The sequence below is a fragment of the Populus alba genome, chromosome 1 (assembly GCF_005239225.2).
Source record: "Populus alba chromosome 1, ASM523922v2, whole genome shotgun sequence".
NCBI lineage: Eukaryota > Viridiplantae > Streptophyta > Magnoliopsida > Malpighiales > Salicaceae > Populus > Populus alba.
The window spans coordinates 31,972,348-31,995,017 of NC_133284.1; the positions used below are offsets into that span (position 1 = coordinate 31,972,348).

At 34.4% G+C, this 22,670-nt stretch overlaps 2 protein-coding genes and 1 pseudogene across 3 annotated transcripts; 1 reads left to right on the forward strand and 2 right to left on the reverse strand.

Annotated features, from left to right (window-relative positions):
- The first annotated feature begins 531 nt into the window (after positions 1 to 531).
- Positions 532 to 3,770, forward strand: LOC118055541 (non-specific phospholipase C2). Its single transcript, XM_035067465.2, has 5 exons — positions 532 to 1,136; positions 1,728 to 2,115; positions 2,320 to 2,539; positions 3,095 to 3,271; positions 3,360 to 3,770. The coding sequence occupies exons 1-5, from the start codon at positions 649 to 651 to the stop codon at positions 3,668 to 3,670; spliced, it is 1,584 nt and encodes a 527-aa protein (XP_034923356.1). The 5' UTR covers positions 532 to 648; the 3' UTR covers positions 3,671 to 3,770.
- A 407-nt stretch (positions 3,771 to 4,177) lies between these two features.
- Positions 4,178 to 8,699, reverse strand: LOC118055542 (hydroxyproline O-arabinosyltransferase PLENTY). Of its 2 annotated transcripts, none has more exons than XM_073403711.1 (9): positions 8,681 to 8,699; positions 7,341 to 7,978; positions 6,775 to 6,842; positions 6,459 to 6,660; positions 6,098 to 6,195; positions 5,925 to 5,994; positions 5,765 to 5,836; positions 5,463 to 5,576; positions 4,178 to 4,651 (listed from the first exon to the last, which is right to left on the reverse strand). In XM_073403711.1, the coding sequence occupies exons 2-9, from the start codon at positions 7,743 to 7,745 to the stop codon at positions 4,580 to 4,582; spliced, it is 1,101 nt and encodes a 366-aa protein (XP_073259812.1). In that variant the 5' UTR covers positions 7,746 to 7,978; positions 8,681 to 8,699; the 3' UTR covers positions 4,178 to 4,579. The 2 variants fall into 2 exon arrangements, with proteins under 2 accessions (XP_073259812.1, XP_034923357.1); XM_035067466.2 differs by lacking the exon at positions 8,681 to 8,699 and adding an exon at positions 8,257 to 8,653.
- Positions 8,700 to 9,937: 1,238 nt separating this feature from the next.
- LOC118055590 (ABC transporter G family member 23-like) lies at positions 9,938 to 22,156 on the reverse strand (annotated as a pseudogene).
- Between the last annotated feature and the right edge of the window lie 514 nt (positions 22,157 to 22,670).

Sequence of the window (22,670 nt, forward strand, 5' to 3'; positions counted from 1 at the left end):
GTTATTTTTTTTCAATTTTTCCTCATTCTTTTATTTCCCTTTCCTTTTCTTTTAGTTATTTTTCTTTTCAATTTAAACCTCCAATCAAAAAAATTTAGTTGCCCTCAATTTTTTTATTATGATTTTTACCCTCATTATTGTAATTATCATTTTTTTATTTTAAATCTTTTTTTGTAGTTAATTTTTTTCCCCGTTATGTTCTTTAATATTTGTTGACTTGACCTAATTTTCTCATCTTTTTTTTAATCCAATTTCATGCTCTCATTGTTTTTTCAAGGTATCATAATATTTTTTTAAAGTAATTTGTTTGGTTAATATCACTTTTTTTATTTAATTAAAAGAAAATTAATTTATTAATCTCAAGTCGATATTATAGCTCAAATTATTAATATTGTTTTTTTGAAGGAAAATTCAGACCCGCTCGTGACTAGTCACTACTAGGCACTGTTGGCGTGAAAACACCAACTTTAATGCATCCAGTCAATTTCTATGCCCCACAAGAATCAAAATGGGAAATATCTTTGTCATAAGAGGATTGGGCACATGGCGAAAAAGACAAGCAACGCCCACTGCATCTAACTCAACACAACAAGCTACCATTGCCGAAAGCTTCCTCTCCCTTTCTCTCCTCTACTGATCTATCTGCAAATGCAACAAAACATGTCCGCAAAAAGACCACCTAAACTAGCCACTTCCATCTTCGTCTTCCTCCTTGTACTCCTCCATGACCAAATCCATGCAAGCCCAATAAAAAATGTTGTGGTTTTAGTGATGGAAAATCGTTCTTTTGATCACATGCTAGGCTGGATGAAGAAAATCAACCCTGAAATCAATGGTGTTGATGGCACTCAATGGAATCCACTGAACATAACGGATCCAAAATCACCAAAATTCTTCTTCAATAACCAAGCTCAGTATGTTGACCCTGATCCTGGCCACTCTTTTCAAGCAATAAGGGAGCAGATATTTGGGTCTGAAGACACGTCCAAGAATCCTCCTCCCATGAACGGCTTTGCTCAGCAGGCTTTCTCTATGGACCCATCAGCCAACATGTCCCGGGACGTGATGAACGGATTCCAGCCTGATATGCTAGCTGTTTACCGGGCACTTGTATCGGAATTTGCTGTCTTTGACAGGTACAGCCATTCCTTTTTGTCTGTCCAAATTTAACCAAGCTACGTGCTAACGATTCCATTTTTCAAACTAAACACTGGTTTTCACTCTATCCACAATCATATAGAATGGATACATAATCCAATAATGTCATGATTAATCTCAGGACTGTACCAATGGCATGTTCTAGATGGGATTTAACCATAAGAAAAAGCAGAGAGAAAAAAGATAGCTCAACGGATGGTTAATTTTCGTCTCCAAAAGCCTCCTTCATCTTCTCTTTAGTTCTTACACATGCCATGTGCAGTTAGTAGGAAACCGATTTTTCTTTCTTTCTTTTGTATAAAAAAAGGGAAAGATTTTTTATTTTAATTATAGAAATCTATGCTGCTTAAGGGGCCTTTTGTCTATAACCCTCCATAAACTGGAAGGAGAACGTTCCTCTAGCCAGTCTATCTAGTCATCTACATATATAATTTTTGTGAAAAAAAAAAAAAACTGAGAGTATTAAATTAATTTGTCGACTATGAAATACCCACTTAGCTATAATTTTGCAAGTACATGTAAAAGCACATGCAATGTCCAATTAACAACAACCATTCCGGTACTGGCAGGTGGTTTGCTTCGGTTCCATCATCTACACAACCCAACCGGCTATTTGTGCATTCAGGCACGTCTGCCGGAGCCACCAGCAACATCCCGGCAATGCTCGCTAAGGGGTACCCTCAAAGAACAATTTTCGAAAACCTTGACGATGCTGGAATATCTTGGGGAATATACTACCAGAACATCCCGGCCACATTGTTTTATAGGAACCTGAGGAAGGTCAAGTACACTGCTAGATTCCATCCTTATGACTCGTCGTTTAAGAAGGATGCGAAAAAAGGCAAGCTTCCTGGTTATGTTGTGATTGAGCAGCGGTACACGGACTTGAAGACATCCCCCGCCAACGATGATCATCCTTCCCATGATGTTTATCAAGGGCAAATGTTTGTCAAAGAGGTGCTCGCCATTTTTTGTTTTACATATATTTTGGACAGTCATTCACGTGCATGTAGGTGGTTCTATCAGTGTTCTACGTTTTTTTTAATTTTTACAAGAGCACCGTTGTTGAGATTGTCCGAGTTTTTTTCCTTAAACATGTCTTCTCCACCCCCCCTCCCCTCTCAATCGCAAGAAACATTTTTGTAATTCTGGAGATTGCAGGTGTACGAGACACTAAGGGCAAGTCCACAATGGAACAAGACACTGTTAGTAATCACATACGACGAGCATGGTGGGTTCTACGATCACGTGGCTACACCTGTAACTGGGGTCCCTAGTCCGGACGGGATAGTGGGACCAGCGCCTTTTTTTTTCAAGTTTGATAGACTCGGGGTTAGAGTTCCCTCTATCATGGTCTCCCCGTGGATAGAGAAGGGCACCGGTAAGTAGCACATCACTTTCAGAGCGAATTCCGGCATATATTACTTGCTCTGTGCGCATTGATTCATAGCATTATCATATACGTTTAAGGGCTAGCTTTAACTTAAATGTCACCCAGCCATATCTTCATGAAGATGTGTTTCGAAACGGGATATAAATTGTGTTTTTAAAAGTTTTAAATTTTTTTATTTAAAAAAGAGAAATAGGTGACCACCTGCTTCTTTTTGTGTTTTTCGCACTCGCCCATTGTCAGTGCGTGAAATGAAATCCTCGTGGATGACAACCAGGCTAGCGAAAAAGTGACAAATACCAACTTCTCACTTCCCTTGTTTTCATCGACCAACGTACATGTCTTAATGTGAGGAGATTAATTATGTCTGGAGAATCAAGATCTCGTGTGTGATTTTCTCAAATGGAAGGCAAGGAAAATTGTCGGTGTATAGCATCATCGTGTAATCATTTTGCTGATAATTGACTGGAGGAGTGTTGACCTATCATGCTGGAAATGAGAAATTAACTAAAAATTGATGGATGTTGCTTTGTCATGGTGGTGCAGTTGTCCATGGACCCAATGGGTCACCATTTCCAACGTCAGAATACGAGCACTCATCCATTCCTGCGACGGTGAAGAAGCTCTTCAACATGACCGCTTTCTTGACAAAGAGGGATGAATGGGCGGGTACCTTTGAAGGCATCGTACAGACTCGGACTGAGCCTAGAACTGATTGCCCAGGTGAGCCACCTTAACTCGTTTTCCAGGCTTGGAATAGGTGAGCTTTTTGCTAACGATTGTTCTTGTTCTCGTCCCCTCTCCTGAATAGAGCAACTACCGATTCCAACTCGGATCAGGAAGAGTGAGCCCAATGAAGATGCCAAGCTTACCGAATTTCAGCAGGAGCTACTACAGCTTGCAGCTGTGCTAAAAGGAGAGGATACTTTGACGAGTTACCTTGAAAAGATAGGGAAGGAAATGACAGTCAAGCAAGGGAATGATTACATGGAGGATGCAGTGAAACGATTCTTGGAAGCAGGCCTTCATGCTTCGAGGATGGGAGTTGATGAAGAACAAATTGTTCAAATGAGGCCCTCCCTCACTACAAGAACATCCAAACCAACAACCAATCAACCATGATGATCTTTGTTACATGCTCAGCAACATTAGCAATTGTATACACAGAAAAAAAACATAAACAATTGTGAAACAAATAAAGGTTTCTCCATTTCTTGCTGTACTGATACTGTTTTATAATGAAATCAAGCTCAGCATGACTACAAGATCACAGAAAAAAAAATCCATTACCCTAATACATCCAGAAACATTTTAATGGATGTCGACAAATTAAAAAAACACAATTGCATAGCAATATTCCAGGGCTCATGCATCCTAGAGCTAATGCTTGCAGAACAAGAGCTCCAAGAAGTTCACTTAAAACATGACAGCAAGAGGATTCCGTAGATGAACCACTAGAACTTGCACCTCTACTACAGTCGGGCACACTCTTCTTGTTTAGATATATGCTTTTCACTATCTCAGAGTAATGTCAGGGGGGAATCAGCAGGAACAATGGACTACATTAGTGGAAATTAGGCCTTTATTAACTAAAACAACAACATGAAAGACGACCTCAGTCTACTGAAAAGTCTCCAAACAGAAATAGTCGTACAAATGCCAATCAAATTAACCTGCCCGTTGACTTTCAGCCACGGTTAGCACAAGACAACTTACTTCACCATCGTTTCATAAACAGCAAAGATTACTACAAACTGTGAAAGCAAGAAATTCCCAATTTACAGGTCTGAAACATTCAAAATTCAAAACTCAGCATTATTTCAAGTGTAGCAGATATGTGTACAAAAAGAATCCAGAGTCCTTCATGATCAATTCACGAAGTGTCACTAACCAAAGACCCCCCTGTTTTGAAGGCATTCCTATTTTCCTATACCACTATTCTGTTATCTTGTAGATAGTATGGGTGAATCTCTCACGCAAGAGATTTGCATTGAACCAAGGATCAATGAGCTTATGATCCAGATCTCAATCTCAGCCACTGTTTAATGAGTCCCAGCCAGGAATGTTAGCTGTAGCCTCATTAACCATCGTTACAAGTCTCACCTGCAGAGAATCATAATAAATGGATTATTAACTCCATGAGAAAGACAGAGAGAGAAAAACAGTGCCTTCACTTCCATGGCATACTATGAGAATAAGGTAAAATGATTCATAATCCAGACAGGAATCATCATGTTAACTATCAGTTCCCATGGCATCAGTCACTACAAATAACAGAAAATATCGCAGAACCCTTTACTTCACACCAGATAAGGATGTCATCAGAGACCAAGAATACTTGAACAACTCAATGCAGGTATGTTTTGGTTTCTTTTCACCTAGGATGCTAAGATCCATGTAATTTGAAATTTGGATGGAGACCAGATAAGGTTTTTGCTCTATACTATAAAACATAGACAGACAATTTCACATTGCAAGTGATCAGGATGGCCAGCACGCCAAGTTGATATGTACACATGGTTTCATACAAACTATTGTTTTTATGTAAGGAAATTTAATCCATGTATCATGGGAATATTATGGGCATCTTTTCAGGGAAATCATACATGTACAATGCAGTGCCACAGTATCTGCCCTTCATATTCCTTCTCGACAAGGTCTGCCTAAGATGACAATTCCTTGATCATCTTCAGTGTATGGGTAAAGCCTCATTGGCTTCTAATTCAAACATAATCCTCGAAAAGCAAGTTCATTATAGCAAGAAAACAAATTGTACAATAACGCAATGCGTTGTAGTTCCAGGCAGGCTTCATTTTAACATTTTCCCTCTAAGCCCACTTATCAAACATGAATCTTCTGTCATTCATATAATATAATTTCCCAAATGGTCTGAAAGATCTAGTTGTGAACATACCACACTTTCAGGAACTCCTGGTGGGGGCAGGGAAAGGTTCTTTGGTGGAGGACCACTGAGATAGGATCTCTTGTCAAACCGCCATTCTCCAATCTTTCCATATGTTAATTCTCCCTAATAATAACAAATCATAATCAACAAAATAAGAATCAAATATTGGTTGTCTAAGAAACAACTTGTGAACATTTGCAGGAAAAAAACAAAGAAAAATAGAAGGTGATGAATAACAGTTAAGACATCAAAATCAGAAAAGATAATTATAAATATGAGAGAGAGAGAGAGAGAGAGATCCCTTCTTTTACCTTCATATTGTAGTCGCATCCGTAAGTGTAATGGATAATAAATCTCTTCCCAACTTCCAAATCCCATGGTGGCTGAAACATACATGGATATAGGCAATTCTGAATGAGTGACTTTAAGAAATAGAGAGATACAAGAAGCATTACCATAAACCCCAGGTACCTGTAGCATAAAGTCTTCATGGAGTATATGCCGCACACCATGCAATGCTGATGCTACAGCATACGCATACCTTAAGATCAACAAAGATATGTGAGCAACATTGAATATATACCAATAATTCAAGATCTAAATTCATTAGCAAAATAGAAAGAATCCTATCAAACATTACTCACATTTCAAGCACCCAACCAAATGCCTTATCAGTCTCTGGGTCATCTTTCATTCTTAGTGAAACATTCACCCATGTTGGTGAAATTTCCTCCAGCAGTGACTGTAAAGATAAAGTGTAGCTCACCAAATGTTAATAAGCAAAACTGTTTAGAGGTAAAGCAAATATCCCATCCCAATGGCTACGACAATAGTGACATTTTGACAAGGACAATGGCATGTCAATGATCAGCACTTCATGTCTTTCCAACTGAAATTTAAATTATATTCCCACAATAATGAGCCCTGATAACTAAAATGGAAATGCATAAAATTCTCAGAAGTTCAAATGGTTTAAACAGGCTATAAATGAAATAAAAGGAGTACCTTTTTTATTATTACGGGAGAATTGCCGATTGGATCAATGTCGGTCACAGGACCCTTCTCCTCGGGATAAAACTTTCGAACAATTTTCTCGCGTTCAGTTGGTTTAATATAGAAAAATGGATACCCTGCTGGATTATCTCCATGTGCCAAGTTAGGCAAAGGATTTGCAAATATGTGGTCAGGTTCTGCCATTAGAATGTATCTGTATCAATCACAAAATGCTTCTGTATCAATCATACAATCACTAAATTTCAGATGTCATAACAAAAGAGCAGGTTTAAAAAGGAAACTGTGAACCATAACTTTAAAAACTTACTCTTCCTCAATAGTTGCTTTTTCCAGCCATTGCACAAAAGCCCACGGTCTATTTAAGACAATATAGCCCTGGATAGAGCATGAAATGGCTATATGAGCAAATTATGTTAACTAATTATTGATAATTTGATAGAAGCAAACCATGAGCATTGACTGCTTTTGTACTAATATTAGGAAGAGCCACAGATTTGGTATGGGAAACACATTAAATGTCTGCGTCATTATTGATAGAAATCAATCTAAAACCAAGATACTTGAGAAATGTCAAGATTTCTCATAGCCCCAGAAATAATTGAGTAAAATGAAAATTGAACCTGTATAGTTCATGTTATTGATGAAACACAATACTTCCAGGATCCCTCATCAATTCACCAGGAACACTTTTAAATTAACAAGGTAACAATGTGTAAACGAGCCAAGGAGAAGAATAAAAAATGACTAGGAGGCATTTCCTAAAGAAAATTCAAGGTCACAATAATTTTAACTTTGAAATCAATATGTAACAGAATAAAAGCTGAGAAATAAATATAAGCAACGGCGGCAAAAGCAAAAATAAAAAATTCTTACCCGATCCAAGCCCTCCGGAAGAGGATCGACAACAAAAGTTGGAATCTCGTCCATCAAATGATCACCTCTTCCCGAATGCAACACTCGAGTAAACTTTCCCATGTCTGATCCTGGCATGTTTTTCATCTTCTTATACCAATAATACATAATCCGGCATTGCCATTGACTATAAGGAGCATCAGTAGCCGTAAGGGCAACATGGAATTTCAAATTCGACTTCCCTAATTTCCTCAAATTGGTTGGCATCCGTATTACAGGATCAGGAATCCCTGATCCAGCTCCTGAACTAGAATCCTTATATTGTATTACCAAAGTCAACAAGTTATACATCGCAAAGAAAAATCCTAGTGCCAAAAGCACCAAAAGCAATGGCGACGCTCGCCCCATATTTTTTCTCCCAATCATCTCGAGCCCCCAATATACAGAAACTAAATTCCAACTCTCTTCACAATTCACAAAGCCAAACAGAACCTCAATTATGCTATCTACAATAGCATATAAATAGAAACCCAGATATTAACATTTAAACCACTCCAATTCACATCTCCAACACACAATTTCAACAACGAAAACCCCACTAACTTTTCAAAACATCAAATGGTTCGATCATAAAGCTAAATAAAAAGCCGAGAATCAATCTGCATTACAGTAACAATAAAGAAACAACGAGTCAATAATATAACACAAAAACAACTCAATTCTCATCATCAAACAAAACTAAAACTTGAAACAGAAAAAAGAAAGAGCACAAATCGTAGTGTCAAGCACGTATAACAGCAATGCAAAAACAAGGTCTAGAAGTAAGAAAAAAAATCATTGAAAATGAAAATCCATGCAAGAATCAGAATTCAAGTTCACAAAGACAACCATAAACAAATACACAGATCTGATGAAGGGTTTTTCTTTTTCTGTTTACCTGGAGAAAGAGAAGGAAAAAACGTAGATTATGGGTCATGTCAACGCTTTGTTAAATGCAAAATGAATAACGTGGAGAAGGCTCGGTTGACAAGTTGCAAAACTGAGAAAGTGGGTGGAAACTGAATGCTTAATAAATTATTCATTTTTAAGTTAAGAATAACTAAATAAATAGCGGTGTTTTCAATTTTAATACATATTAATTAGTTATTACAATCTGCAAATATGGGTGTACTTTGGTGGAGGCTGATGTGGTGGTGATGGCTCGATTGAAGGATGAGGCGACCTTTTGGATTTAAGGATTTTGTTTTTGTTTTTGTGTTAATTTGTGCTTCTAAACTTGTCCCATTCTTCTCTTAATTTAAATCTTATTGTACAGCAAACCACGTAAATTAAGGAGAAATGATTGGGAAAAGGATCATCACCTCGCAGCCAGGACAAAGATGGTGAGTTTTAGACTAGGTTTTGTTCTTATCTTTCAACAAAGGGTGAGTGCTTTCATCCTTCCTAAAATAATTAAAAAAGAAAACGTGTTTTAAGATTGCAAGCCCATTATACTTTTGTGAGTGCAAATCTAGGTTTTTTTTGTCGTTGTGGTAGATAAAATCGTGCTATTTGAGTTGAAAATTACATGTAAACCTACTATAGTATTGTTCTTAAAATATTAAAGAGTAGTGGTTGTTTTTTTAAAGTGTATTTTTATTTAAAAGTATTTAAAAATAATATTTTTTATTTTTTAAAAATTATTTTTACTATGAGCACATCAAAACCATTTAAAAATAAAAAAAAAATTAAAATCTTTTAAAATATAATTTATTGGAACTATGTTTCTATTTATTTTTGTTTCTAATTGGTTAGAGGTGCTTTTGAGTTAAAAATTACATGCAAATCTAATAAGGTATTTTTATTAAGTGTTGAGGAGTATGTTAGTGGTTGTTTTTCAAGCGTTTTTTTTATTCAAAATACTTAAAATAATATATATTTTTTATTTTTTAAAAAATTATTTTTATTATAAACACATCAAAACCATTTAAAAATATACAAAAAAAAATTAATATTTTTGCCAAGCAAGTATGTAGCAAAAGCTAACACAAATCAAAGGTGTATCATGAAGGGGTATGCTCTTCTATATCTTCATGAATTTAGGAATTTTTGCTTACATTATATTATTTGATTTACGCACTCGAATTAATAACATTTAAGATTATACAAGATTATATATGAAAGATCCATTTTTAGCTTTTTTTTTTATCCCTATATCTCTTATCCCTAGAAGGTCTTCCTGCTATTAGTTCAACTATACATTCTAGAATCTTATTAAAAATGGGAGGTATATGGATTAGTTTGAAGAAATATGAAATTATTATACCATGCCCATTTTATATTTTCTTCTTGGTTGATAATAGTAGGCGCAATACAAATAATTTATGTTGCTTCAACATCTTCTGGTCAATTTTTTTTTTTTTTAAATGGCCTATTCTTCTGTATCTCATATGGGTTTTACAATTGTAGAAATATGCTCTATAAGTGATATAGGATTCAACAAGGTCATTTTACAAATAATATTTCATGGATTTATCGGCACTGTGTTTTTTTTTTTCTTGTCAAGAATAAGTTATGATAGAATATGTCTTGTTTATCTTAACGAAATGAGTAGACTAGTTACCTTAATGCCACAATATTCAGCCAAGAGCTGCTCTTGTATAAGGAGTGAGACATTGTAGTGTAGCTGGGGAATCCGTCATTTGGGCTACCACAATAGTATACTCCATTGCTCCTCTTTCCTGTAAAGCAGTCACTATTTGAGCCATAGAAGATGCTTTTTGACCAATAGCTATATAAACACACATTAAATTTTGTCCTTGTTGATCGAGAATCGTATCTGTGGCTACTATTGTTTTACTAGTCTGCTTGTACCCAATAATTAATTCTTGTTGACCACATTCTATAGGGATCGTTGAATCAATAACAATAAGTCCTGTTTGAAGAGGCTCATATATAGAATGCCTCAAAATAATCTCTAAAACGGGAAATGAGATTAACCGAGATTCAGAAGATGAAATTGCACCTTAACCATACGGCTCTTCGTTCAATTCTTTCGAAGTCATTGGACTCTTTTCATCCGTTGAGAAGCTCCCCCCTTTATCCACCCAGTTCCATACAGTAACTAGGTCAAATTTAGTCATGTTTTCATGTTTCAATTGAACACTTTTATTTTTGTATTATTCTCAAAGGAAAAGATTCTCTTTTTTTTTTTTTTTTTTATCAAACATATATGGATTCAATCACGATCTTATAATACACTCGATATTAGGGAATTGTAAAAAAAAAAAGGTTCTATAGAGCGATTCCTATTGTAGTTGGTTTTATTCAATTCAAAGATTGACCAAAAAAAATAATATTAATAAAGAATAAATTACATGAACTTTAGATCAACCAAATACTTATATTTCTATACAATGATTTGGACTAAAGAAATCCTCGTTGAACCTGAGTTTTTTTGATATATACAAGTATTTTTATTGGAATGTTGATATATAACTAATAGAATACTTACAGTATAGCCATTCCCCGATAAAATGATATTGTCTAATGTTAGTATATATTATTCTTTTCTCGTGTTTGACTATAGCAGGAACCCGAATCCAGAGCCACTCTAATTGAGAATGTTCAAGTGGGATGGAGGTACTCAAATTGGGATAATAATTCTATATTTAATCAAACTAATAGGAGAGAATTACCGATAAAACTACGAGAAGAACTTAATAGTATGAGCCAAAAACTTAACATTTCTATAATTATAAGAATTGAAAACCATTACATACACTTAAATGTTCTTACAGAATTTACAGCCGGACAATTAAAGAATCGAGATAATGCAATAAAAAAAGCTATTGAATAAATGGATTGTCTTCCTACCCTTATTAAGATTGATTCATCTGGTTTTAACCGATGCATTAGCTTTTCTTTTACAAGATGTCCTGACACACCTTTCTTCAAACTTCAAAAAAGAGGAGCTACATGTAACTACAGATATCATAGCTTTAGATTCTCCTACTTTAAACGTACATGGGCGATACTCTCGATACAGCCAGCGGATAGGGATAGGAAGAGGTAAAAAGGCATAGCATAGCTTTCAGGGAAACTCCTTAACACAGGAGTATTGGAGATGGAAATACAGATCAAATACCTTCTGAAGCGGTGTTCCTTACATACAGTACGGAGGGGAAGCGGGAAGAGACGGAGGGCTAATTAGAATATGCAACAGCGCTTAGCCCCTCCTCAACTCAGCCATACTAGCTGCCGTCGCTTTCAGATTCAAGGAAATTTTAACATAATATACATGAACCGCCAATATTTGGAGTGAAGTATCCAGAGAAGAGAAAGAATGCTCCAAGAACTGTGCAGATGAGTGAATTTCCTGAAGTAAAGTCAGGAGAGAGTACTGCACTTGGGAAGAGCACTAGAGAACTAGCCATCAGGACAATAAGCCACACCACAAATGCGAAGAATGCGAAGGCAGCAATGGATGGATTAAACCCCACAATCCAGTACACAGGGACGGCGAAAAGAATATCCACTGCAAACAAGAAAGGCAGAAAGACGATGCTGTTGGCAATCATGTAGGGGGATATATTATATATAGGCTCCTCTTGAAGGTTCTTTCATCAGAACACGCCGCTCCTGAAGGTATATGGGAAGAGCTTCCACTGTCGAAGAAAGGAGAAAACTAAGACTAAATGCAAAGAGGCCTAATCGCTCAGCAACTCCCCCTTCATCCTTCCCCACCTTGACATAAACACCTGCCTAACCCAAAGCCTCTAAACATGGCTTGCGTAGTTCTTGCCAAGAATAGCTGCTTTGTTCTATAAATGATCTTCCTAGATCTTGATCAGAGAAACATGATTTCAGACAAATTGAAGAAGGAACAGAAGCCTGAATATTTGCTATCAATTATACCTTGTTGGGTTTGGACAATTTCTTCCTGGGGCCAAATTGTGTAGGAATATGTTTCATTATTTTCTAGAGTAGGGGTGTACATTTTGGATTTTGCATCTTTTAGTGTATTGATAATTTCCATTGCCAACTCCAGAGCATTTAGTTGCAATGGAATTTGGAATCCCAACGTGGTTATGGTTTCCTCAAGTGATTCCAGGCTGCGCGCCATTATGCACAACTGAACCGTGAGACACGATTAAAAAATTGGGAATGTATCGAAGAATTCTATTGCTCGGTTGATGGATAGACAGCACCACTGTCCTTCGCTTTGCTTTTGCCATTGATGAAAGTAGTTCAATCACTTGAAGAGCTGAAGTGCTGTCTAGGCCTGAAGTTGGCTCATCAAGGAGTAAAATTGGTGGATCATGAATCATGTCAACCCCAATTGACACACTCTTTCTTTCTCCACTAGATATACATCTACTCTCTTCATCGCCAAGAAAACAATCTGCAACATGGAAAAGGCCAAGCTCATGCATCAAGCTCTCCACCCTCTCTTCTCTCTCTCTTTTGATGATAGGTTGCAGATATTCGATTCAAACGTTAGCTTAACGTGCCTAATCTAACGCATAATTTATTTTGCTCACATCCAAATCATAAAAAAAATTGATATTGTTTACAAGAGTTGAACTTGAAGTGAAGATTTGGAGACTTTCAGATCTTGAGTTGCATAATTGAAATTGAAATAGTTGTCAAAATTTCATTTGACCAATCTTCTATCCCATTTCAACAATTTCTGAACTTAGGAACCTTCAAATTGGAATTCCAAACTAAACTCATTGGGCTGAGATGAGTTAGTGTGGGGACGCTAGCTGCTGCAACAATTTTGCAGTCCTATCTCGTGAAAGCCATGATCCACATTGTATCTTTTTTACTCATTACTGGGCAAAACTCTAAAACCTCTATACATGAGGCCAATCTCTACCTTTCTTTTTTAAGATCCCTTTTCACCTTTTCTCCTCTTGAGCCTTTCCAGATTAGTACCAAAATTCCCTTTTATTGTTTATCCTCAATTATCTTATATAATTTCCAAGACAGGCATTCTTGAGATTATGCACAGTAGACAGACAAAATGGACGAAGTGAGTTGATAGCGACCACCTGGTTGATGTAACAAAATCGAAGCCAAAAGGGAGACAGAACTACTTGCAATTACATTCAACAAATTCAAGCAAACGAAGCTAAATTATAATCTACTGCATAGCGAAATCCCAATCATCGCAAAGAAATTTGGTGAAAGCTGAGAACTCCTGGACTGGTAACGTTTGGTTTTTTTTTTTTTTTTTTAGCGTCTCTATCGTGCTATAGCCCGGGTCCTGAAAGTTTAACAAAACGAACCACATCATCAGCTAAGCTACAGATCAGAGCGCGGTGCCATATTCATGTGGATTACATACACAGATTCCCTAACATGAATGTGGCCATGAGGATCTGCTATCCCACAGAAATCCATCTCTCTTTAAATTAATTTTTATGATATTTTTAAATTATTTTAATATGCTAATATTTATAATAAATTTTAAAAAGATAAAATATATATTTTTAATATATTTTTAAACGAGAAACATTTTACAAAGCAACACCTAATATAATACTAAATATTATCTGCCTGTTGATGTACTTCAGTTTTTTATAATTTTTTTTAGTAAATTAAACTTACATATGGGACATCAATTAATTTTTTTTTGTAGTTTTGATCATTTAATTCTATTATCATAGGTCATGCCAAGTTTTACACTTGCAATTGATATTCGTTTGAGTCTATCCATCCATTTGCATAACAATTATATAATAGGGCATGTTTCTATGTAAGAATCAAACAAACACGAACTGAAAGTGTAAGAATGGTTGTGTGATGGAAAATGTTTGTGAAAACAATAATCAAATAAAAGGAAGAAAAGCAAAGCGGTAGACAGAGAAAAAAACAAAGTGGGGAAGCAAAAGATTTGAACAAGAAACATATATATATATTTTTTAATGCGAGTAACAGGAAATGTCTGTTGCGATGGGAAAATTGTATTTTTCGTAATTTAGGTGGTTACGTGGCCAAAAAAAACAAGTGTTCCTTATCATAGTTATTAAATCCAATTCGAGAATTTGATCCAATTAAAAAATTAGGTCTTAAATTTTATGAGTCAATCCAGATTAACCCAAATCAATTAGGGTCAACCTTGATTAACCTATAAAAATTAAAAAAAAAATTAAAGTTTTAATATTTTATATGAAAAAATTAAAAAAAAAATCTATGTAAATATAGGTTATACATATTATAAATAATGAAGTTTTAAAAAATATTAAAAAATTTTTTTATCCTATATTAAAATAATATTATGTTAATTTTTTAGTTGAAGTATTTAAATTAAAAATTTTTTTTATCCCACATTGAAAAAACATAACTTTTTTCTCGGGAATATAGAATATATATACTAATGGATTTCAAATCCCACATTGAAAAAATATAACTTTTTTCTTGGGAACATAGAGTATATATATTAATGTTATCCTTTTATGTTGAAGTATTTAAATTAAAAAGTTTTTTTATTCCACATTGAAAAAACATAATTTTTTTCTTGAAAATATAAAGTATACATACCGATAGGTTTCAAATTCCACATTTGCAACAAAAAAAAGGAGTCTTGCTCGGGCATGGGTTGACCCGCTGGGTCGTTGCACCGGTTGATCTTTTAACAAACCCGGACCGGTCCAACCCCCGGGTCGACCCATCAAGCCGGTTCGAGTTTAATAACTATGGTCCTTAGCCCTACAACACGTCCTATTGTCATTTGTCTCATTATACCCTTCACATTTGCGATGGCCTTCTTGAAAGGCAAAAAAAATCCCTTCTCTATTGTTTCAGTTAGTGTTTTAAAATCCAGTCCAGCCCGACAAGTTGACCAAGGATTCAACTAACTCAGGTAAACCTATTTGACCCGTGACCCGATCGTTATACCGGGTTAACCACCAGGTTGGGTTTAAAAACTATGGTTTCAATACTAGATTTCAAGCTAGAGTAACTTGTTTAAAGAAGAATCTATTTTAAAAAAAAAAATCTTTTAATTTGATTTTTTTTATGTTTTGATATCGTTTTGATGAACTAATATTAAGAATTTTTTTTTAAATATTATTAAATAAAAATATTTTAAATAACATTTAAATAAACAACATAAACCAACCATACGAGCTCCAAATAATTCAATTCTCAAACCTTGAAGGATGTAGATCAATCAATCAGGCATTAAATTTACGCGTAAGCTAATCTAGATATCCATATAATAATAATAATAATAATAATAATAATAATAATAATTCAATTCCCATGTAAGATCTTTTGTCAGGAAATCCGTGCATCTTGCAACTTGCAAAACAATTACATTAGCTGGCTAGTAGATACACTACATTGATTTCCTGTAAAACTAGTAGAGAATACGATGTAAGATTTCATTTTAAAAATAAAATCGGTTACCTCAACTTAATTATCTCATTGAAAAGTATATATATGTATCAACTTAATTAGGGTGCTGTCCACCCATTGGGGGAGGGGGGGGGTAAAATTCTTTCATATATATTAATTTCTCAAAAGAAAATCTCATATTTAAATTATTAAATTGAAGAGTTATTTAAGTGCTCGATCCAATAAATGTAAATAACGTAAAATACTAAATTAAGAGAGAGATGCCAAAAACATCTGGAGGTGGTCAAACCGGACTAGGAAAAAGCAAAGGGATCCTCATCGAACGTGCAATACAAATTTACAAAGTAATCAAATAAGGTTTATGATGCATGAAATACAAATAGTTATCAGTTTATAATCAATAGATGAAAATGATATTTGATGAAGTGAATAGTGTTTCTCTAGATTAAAGAAGAAGAAGAAGAAGAAGAATTTGAATCTTCTTGTAAACATGATCTATTGTATTTCAAATCTCATCATTAATTTTGAACTCAGTTATTCATATAGACGTAGATATTTTTTTAATATTTTTTTTTTATACTGTGTCATGTCAGATTGTTAAATCTAATCATTTAGTTTAAATTACATGAATATGATTCAATACTAATAACTTATTTTATATTTATATATATATATATATAATTTCTCTCATCTAATTTGATACATTGAGTTCAAATCTATCAATAGGAATTGGAACATGTTCCTTTAAGAATATCCAAATCCATGATTTAGAATATATGAAGAAATAAAAAAAAAAAATTATTTTTATTTTTATTTTTATTATATGCTAAACTAAATGATATTCTTTCAATAATTTAAATTTAACTAATGCAAAATTATTTCAATTATCTTACAATTACAATTACAATTACTATGAGATAAATGAAAATAAATTTTATGGCATATTAAATAAATTCATTTCTTGGATATCAATCATTAAATACAATCAGACCATAAGTTTAATTTCCATAGCCTTGAGAACATCTTATGACTTGGGGTGGTGTTATTCAAATGCCATGTAACGCTTGATTTGCCCGCAACTAGCACCCAATATTATTTTGGGTTTAGCCTTGCCAGGCTTAAGGCTAGCCATGGGCCATGCCTGGTAGTGCCCAAGCCAAAGTGCCACCTAACTCTTGGATTGCAGCGCAGAGGAAGTAGGCCAAGCGCCACATGGCGCTTAGGCGGTTTGCCGTCAATAGGGAACTCAAGTGTCACGTGTTCCAAAGTGGTTTTTTTCATAGTAATAGTAGTTTTTAAAAATTTATTAATGATGATAATAATATTTATACTCTTATAAATTTTAATGAAAATACTAAAATTTTTATAATACAAATAATAATATTTTTTTGTAGCAATAATATGAATTATTATAAAAATAATATTATTTATAACACCAAATATAATAATATTTTAGAGACTAATACTATTAATTATACTAAAAAAATATTAATAAAACAAATAATAATAGTTTTGAGATCAATACTATTAATTAGACTAACAAAATAATAATATTTTTACTACCAATACTATCAATTCTACTAAAAAAATATATTAAGAAATAATATAATAATACTTTTAATATTAATTATACTAAAAAATAATATTTTTAATACAATTATACTAAAAATATAGACAACTTAAGCGCCATATGGTGCTTGGACTACACCCAAGAGAAAGGAAATCAAGCACCACACGGCGCTTGGACGGCTACCTGTGAGCATGGCAGCCAAAACACCACGTGCATCCTGGTCTGCCCCAGCGCCTAAGGCCGGGCAGACCAAGCACCAGGTGCCAACGCGTTTGGCGCCCTAGTCTGCCCCCAACCCCAAGGTTGGGCAGACCGAGCGCCAGGGCTTGCCTCCAGGCCGACACCTTTGCCCTCCAACCCAATCACACCCCTACTAAACAGTGCAGTCAACAGTGAAAGCTCTCACAGTCCATAGTGAAAGCACTCATAATGCATCTATAGTGCAACACAGTGTAATCTATAGTAAATTCACTTACAGTGAACATTATTCTGTGCTATAGTAAAACACTGATAAGTTTTAGTTATAGTTAATAAACCAACTCCATTTAAAAGGTCATTGCTTGAAGTTACAACAAAAAATAGGGTTATATCCTTTTTGTTACCTAACCCTAGTATGGGCCAAGACACGTCTGCGCCTAACCCCGTACTAGGCCAGGATGCATTTGCGCTCAGCTCCAAGTTGGGTCTAGACGCGACCGTCTCTATTTTTTCTTGGGCACGATCATGAGCTAGACCTATTTCTCCTAGGCTTCGGGTGTAGGTTGAGCCCAACATCCCTCAGACTAGGTGTATAACTAACGTGTCACTCTATACTGAGCCCTTCATACCTTGAGTCTGAATTAATAATCATGATGCCCATCATAATCCCATTAAATACGAACAAACCGTCCATATTTGTATTAATTAAATGCGATGGTACAAGCATTAGAATAATATTATTTTACTATTATGAGATTATATCTTTATTCCTCCTATGTAATATGAAGCAAATCAAGTCAGGTAATATAAAAGGGGAGTGGAATATACAGAAAGGGGTTCGAAACCTTATAATTTGAGACAAAAACACATTATCTACTTCTTTGTCCTTCTTTTTTTCTCCATCTTCATAAAAGTTGATTAATACTTCCATTAATGTCTTTTATTACATAAAAAATACTTGGTATTGACTTGATCTTTGAAGGGTATCCCATCAACACCCCTAAGGGGCTTTGTGCAGGTATTTGTTCAGGAAGAGATTAACACCTCGGAAGAGATCCGTTAAAGAAGAAGCTAATGCAATCTTGAAGTGAAGGTCGTAAAACATGTTGTCAATGATATTGTGCAAGGATCTCAAGGAAATAAGAATACTCTTAGTGATTTTTGTAGCCTTATCACTTTCTTTACTCAGACCACCTTATCATACACACACCTATATATTCATTTTATAAATACAGGTACCTAGGACATAGCTTTCATCATTCGTCGCACATACAAATATGCTTTTTTTGTCTCTTTTAATGTAGCCTCCTCTAAGTTTATTGATGCAAGCAATATTATCTTCAAACAATATTGCTAGAATATCTTCAATGGTTGACAATCTATATTTTTATTTTATGAGCTAGATAATTGACCTTAGCCATATACAATCTCGACTTGCTTCATGGATTACAATAATTTCTGAATGACATGATGAAGCAGCCACTAATGTTTGTTTGACAGATCTCTAAGAAATTACGGTACCTTTATATGTAAACAAATAACTTGTTTATAATAATCTGTATCTGCATGTGCAATCAATTATGAATTTAATCTACTATAAAATAATCTCATTTTAGTTGTTCCACATAAATAGCAAAGTATATGATTAACCTCATTCCAATGTCTTTTTGTGGGAGTGAAACTATATCTTGCCAATAAATTGACTGTAAAAGCTATATTTGATCTTGTATAATTTGCAAGATACATAAATGCTCCAATAACACTAAGATATTGTAATTCTGGACCAAGAATATTTTCATTCTCTTTTAGCGGTCGAAAATAATCTTTCTTTATATCAAGTGATTGAACAACCATAGGTACACTTAAAGGATGAACATTGTCCATGTAAAAGTGCTTTTGTCCATGTAAAAGTGCTTCATGACCTTTTTCTGTATACATCGATTGATGGATAAATTTTCCATTTGAAAGTTGTTCAATTTGTAAACCAAGATAAAATTTTGTCATTCTAAGATCTTTCATCTCAAATTCATCTTTTAGATAGGTTGCAAATTTTATGAGCTATTCAAGAGTACCAAAAAGATTTAAATCATCAACATATATTGCAACAATAGCAAATCTAGATGTAGATTTTTTAATAAAAATACATGGACAAATCTCATTATTCTCAAATCCTTTTTCTAAAAGATATTCATTAAGATGATTATACCACATATAACTATATTGCTTCAACCCATATAAAGATTTTTATAGTTTAATAAAATAAACACTTCTGGGTTTATCATAAAAGGCTTTAGGCATTTTGAATCCTTTAAGGATTTTCATATAGATATCTTTATTTAATAATCCATATAGATATATTATAACTACATCCATTAAATGTATATCTGAAGTTTTTTAGACTATTAAACCACTCAAAAACCTGAAAGTGTTGCATCTATAATTGGAGAATACGTTTTTTCATAATTAATGCCAAGTTTTTGTGAGAAACCTTGTACAACAAGTCGTGTCTTGTATCAAACAATTTCATTGTTCTCATTTTGTTTTCTAACAAAAACCCATTTATAATATCCAACAGGTATAATACCTTTAGGTGTATGAATCACATGTCCAAATACTTTACGTTTAGCTAGTGAGTTTAACTCTGTTTGGATTGTTTTTTTCCATATTGGCCAATCATTTTTGTATTGACATTCTTCAATAGTTTGTGGTTCAATTTCATCATCACTTCTTGTGATGCAGAAAGCAACCTTAAATAAAAATACGTCATTTATGATAATTTTATTTTGATCCAAAATCTCTCATGTGTGAACATAGTTTATGAAGATCTTATTATTTTCAGGTATCTAGATCTCTTCAGGAGATCTCTCTTCAATAGGATCAATATTGGAAGATGATATTGACACAATATTTATCATTTGTTTTGTAGATAATGAATCTTCAAGAGTATCATTATATATTTGTTGTAATTTTTATTTTCTAAGATTTTTATCCTTAGCACTAACAAGTCTTCCGTGCTTTAAGCATGATATAGATTCATTTACTACTATGTTGCCTTTTATCCCTTAGAGATTTTAACTCTAGATGAAACATTTGCAACTAGAATATAAGATTTAACCACCTTTTCACTATTGGTAAAGGTATTTGGTAATTGATTTGCAATATTTTGTCAATGAATTATCTTTAGAACTTCAAGTTCACATAATCCATCCTTAGATCAAAATGAGATAAGTTTAGGTTATTCCAAGTAATTTCTTGTCGTGCTTCAGACACTAACTTTTCTTTCCCTAATGATGGGAAAATATTCCCATCAAAATGACAGTATTCAAAACGTGCCTTTAAAATAACATAGTTAAAGGTTCAAGGAATCTAATAATAGATGAAGAATCAAAATCAACATAAATTTCTATTCTACATTGTGGATCTATTTTAGTCATTTATGGGGGCGCTATAAGCACATATACAATACAACTAAAAGTTCATAGATGAAATATATTTGCTAGTATACCAAACATATTGCAAAGGAAAATTTTTATGGTAAATACTTGGTTTAATTCTACCTAATGGTGCAGTATTTAATATAACATGTCCCTAAACAGATGTAGGCAATTTTTTTTTTTTTTCAAATGTAAGAAATTTTATAGATCAAAATGAAATTAGGTTGAAGACCAGCAAGTCATAACATACATGCATATAAATGAAGGGAACAACCTCCCTTAAACAAGAAACCACATAGTCATCAAACACGACTATTTTACATAATGTAACACAACTAAAGAAAAAAAAATACATTAACAGCCTAGCCAGGATTAGAGAATCCACATGCACAGCAGGCAACACAACCAACAGATGATTGCCAAAAGAATAACAACTATAAGCACCAAAAACTCACTCCAAAGGGACCTTGAACTCATCCCACAACAATTGAAATAAAAAAGACCCAAACAATCCTCATCCACCTGGTGCTGATCCACAAAACCTACCAACTTCAGTAGAAACCAATGTTAGTAGCTAGCTTCAGAAAGCCTAGCATACCAAGGTGTATCAACATAGCAATTAGACCCAACCTACCTCCATAGTAGTAGGACAAATCACATTTAAAGAAACAAGCTACTCACGCAGTTGTAGGATGAGAGCATGCACCCATCACAACATAATATAGGTGTCATGGCACCCTAACTGATCAAAGAGAGAGCTATCAAGAAGAGGAAGACTCGGGAGGTCTATCCCTACCATATTAAATAAGTGTGATAACACCCTTTCGGGGACAACCAGGCTTTCTATGCTTGAGGCCAGCTGGTGTATCAACCATCAATGCTTTGCCTTTCTGATTGCCAGACAAGAGCAGGGGAGTGTCATCCATAAGCCAACTCTGACTCCGCATCACGTACTGATGCCAACTTGTGTCAGGTTTTATCCCCTCTGTTAAATGTAGTGTCTCTAATTATGAATGATCATCAAGGACATACAATATATCAGTTGAAACAAAAGGGATAATGTCTTGAGCTATCTGTACAGTATGAGAGGTAAGTTTAGCCTTTTTTCTCCCATAAACCACTTCACTGGCACTAATCATAGCCTCAACATGCACATTCTTGAGGCTTATAACCTCTACCCTTTTGGAACTGGCTGGTTGCTCAGCAAGAGGCACTACTTGGTAGCCTTTGTGATTATTCATTGTTGTAGCCTGCACAGCAGGATCAAGGCTGAAAGGAGAAACAAACATTCTGCTAGCAGCCCAGAAGCATCAATATTCCTCCCCTTGGCTGCAACAGCTTTGGGGAAGCCTACGACAATATTTGTAAATTTTCACAAGGGATTCATAAAAAACTTGATGTAGCAGAAGGGTTTTATCTAGCATGATAACATTAATGAAGATCAGCAAGTCAACAAGCAAATCCACCTCAATCAATACCATAACATGAAAGAGTCGAACCAATTTTGATTTCACAAGTAATGGTCCAACAACTAATTGAAGGCACTTTATAATTGATTCTGCTAGACCATTTTAAGTATATACATGAGCAACAGGATGTTCAACATCAATTCTAATAGAAGTGCAAAAAATTATCAAATGCTTGAGAAGTAAACAAACCAGCATTATTCAATTGAATTTTCTTGATTGAATAATCATGAAATTGTACATGTAGTATGATAATCTAGCAAATGCAATATTTCACCTAAAAGGTAAAAAAACACGTGACCATTTACTTGATGCATCAATTAATATAATAAAATAT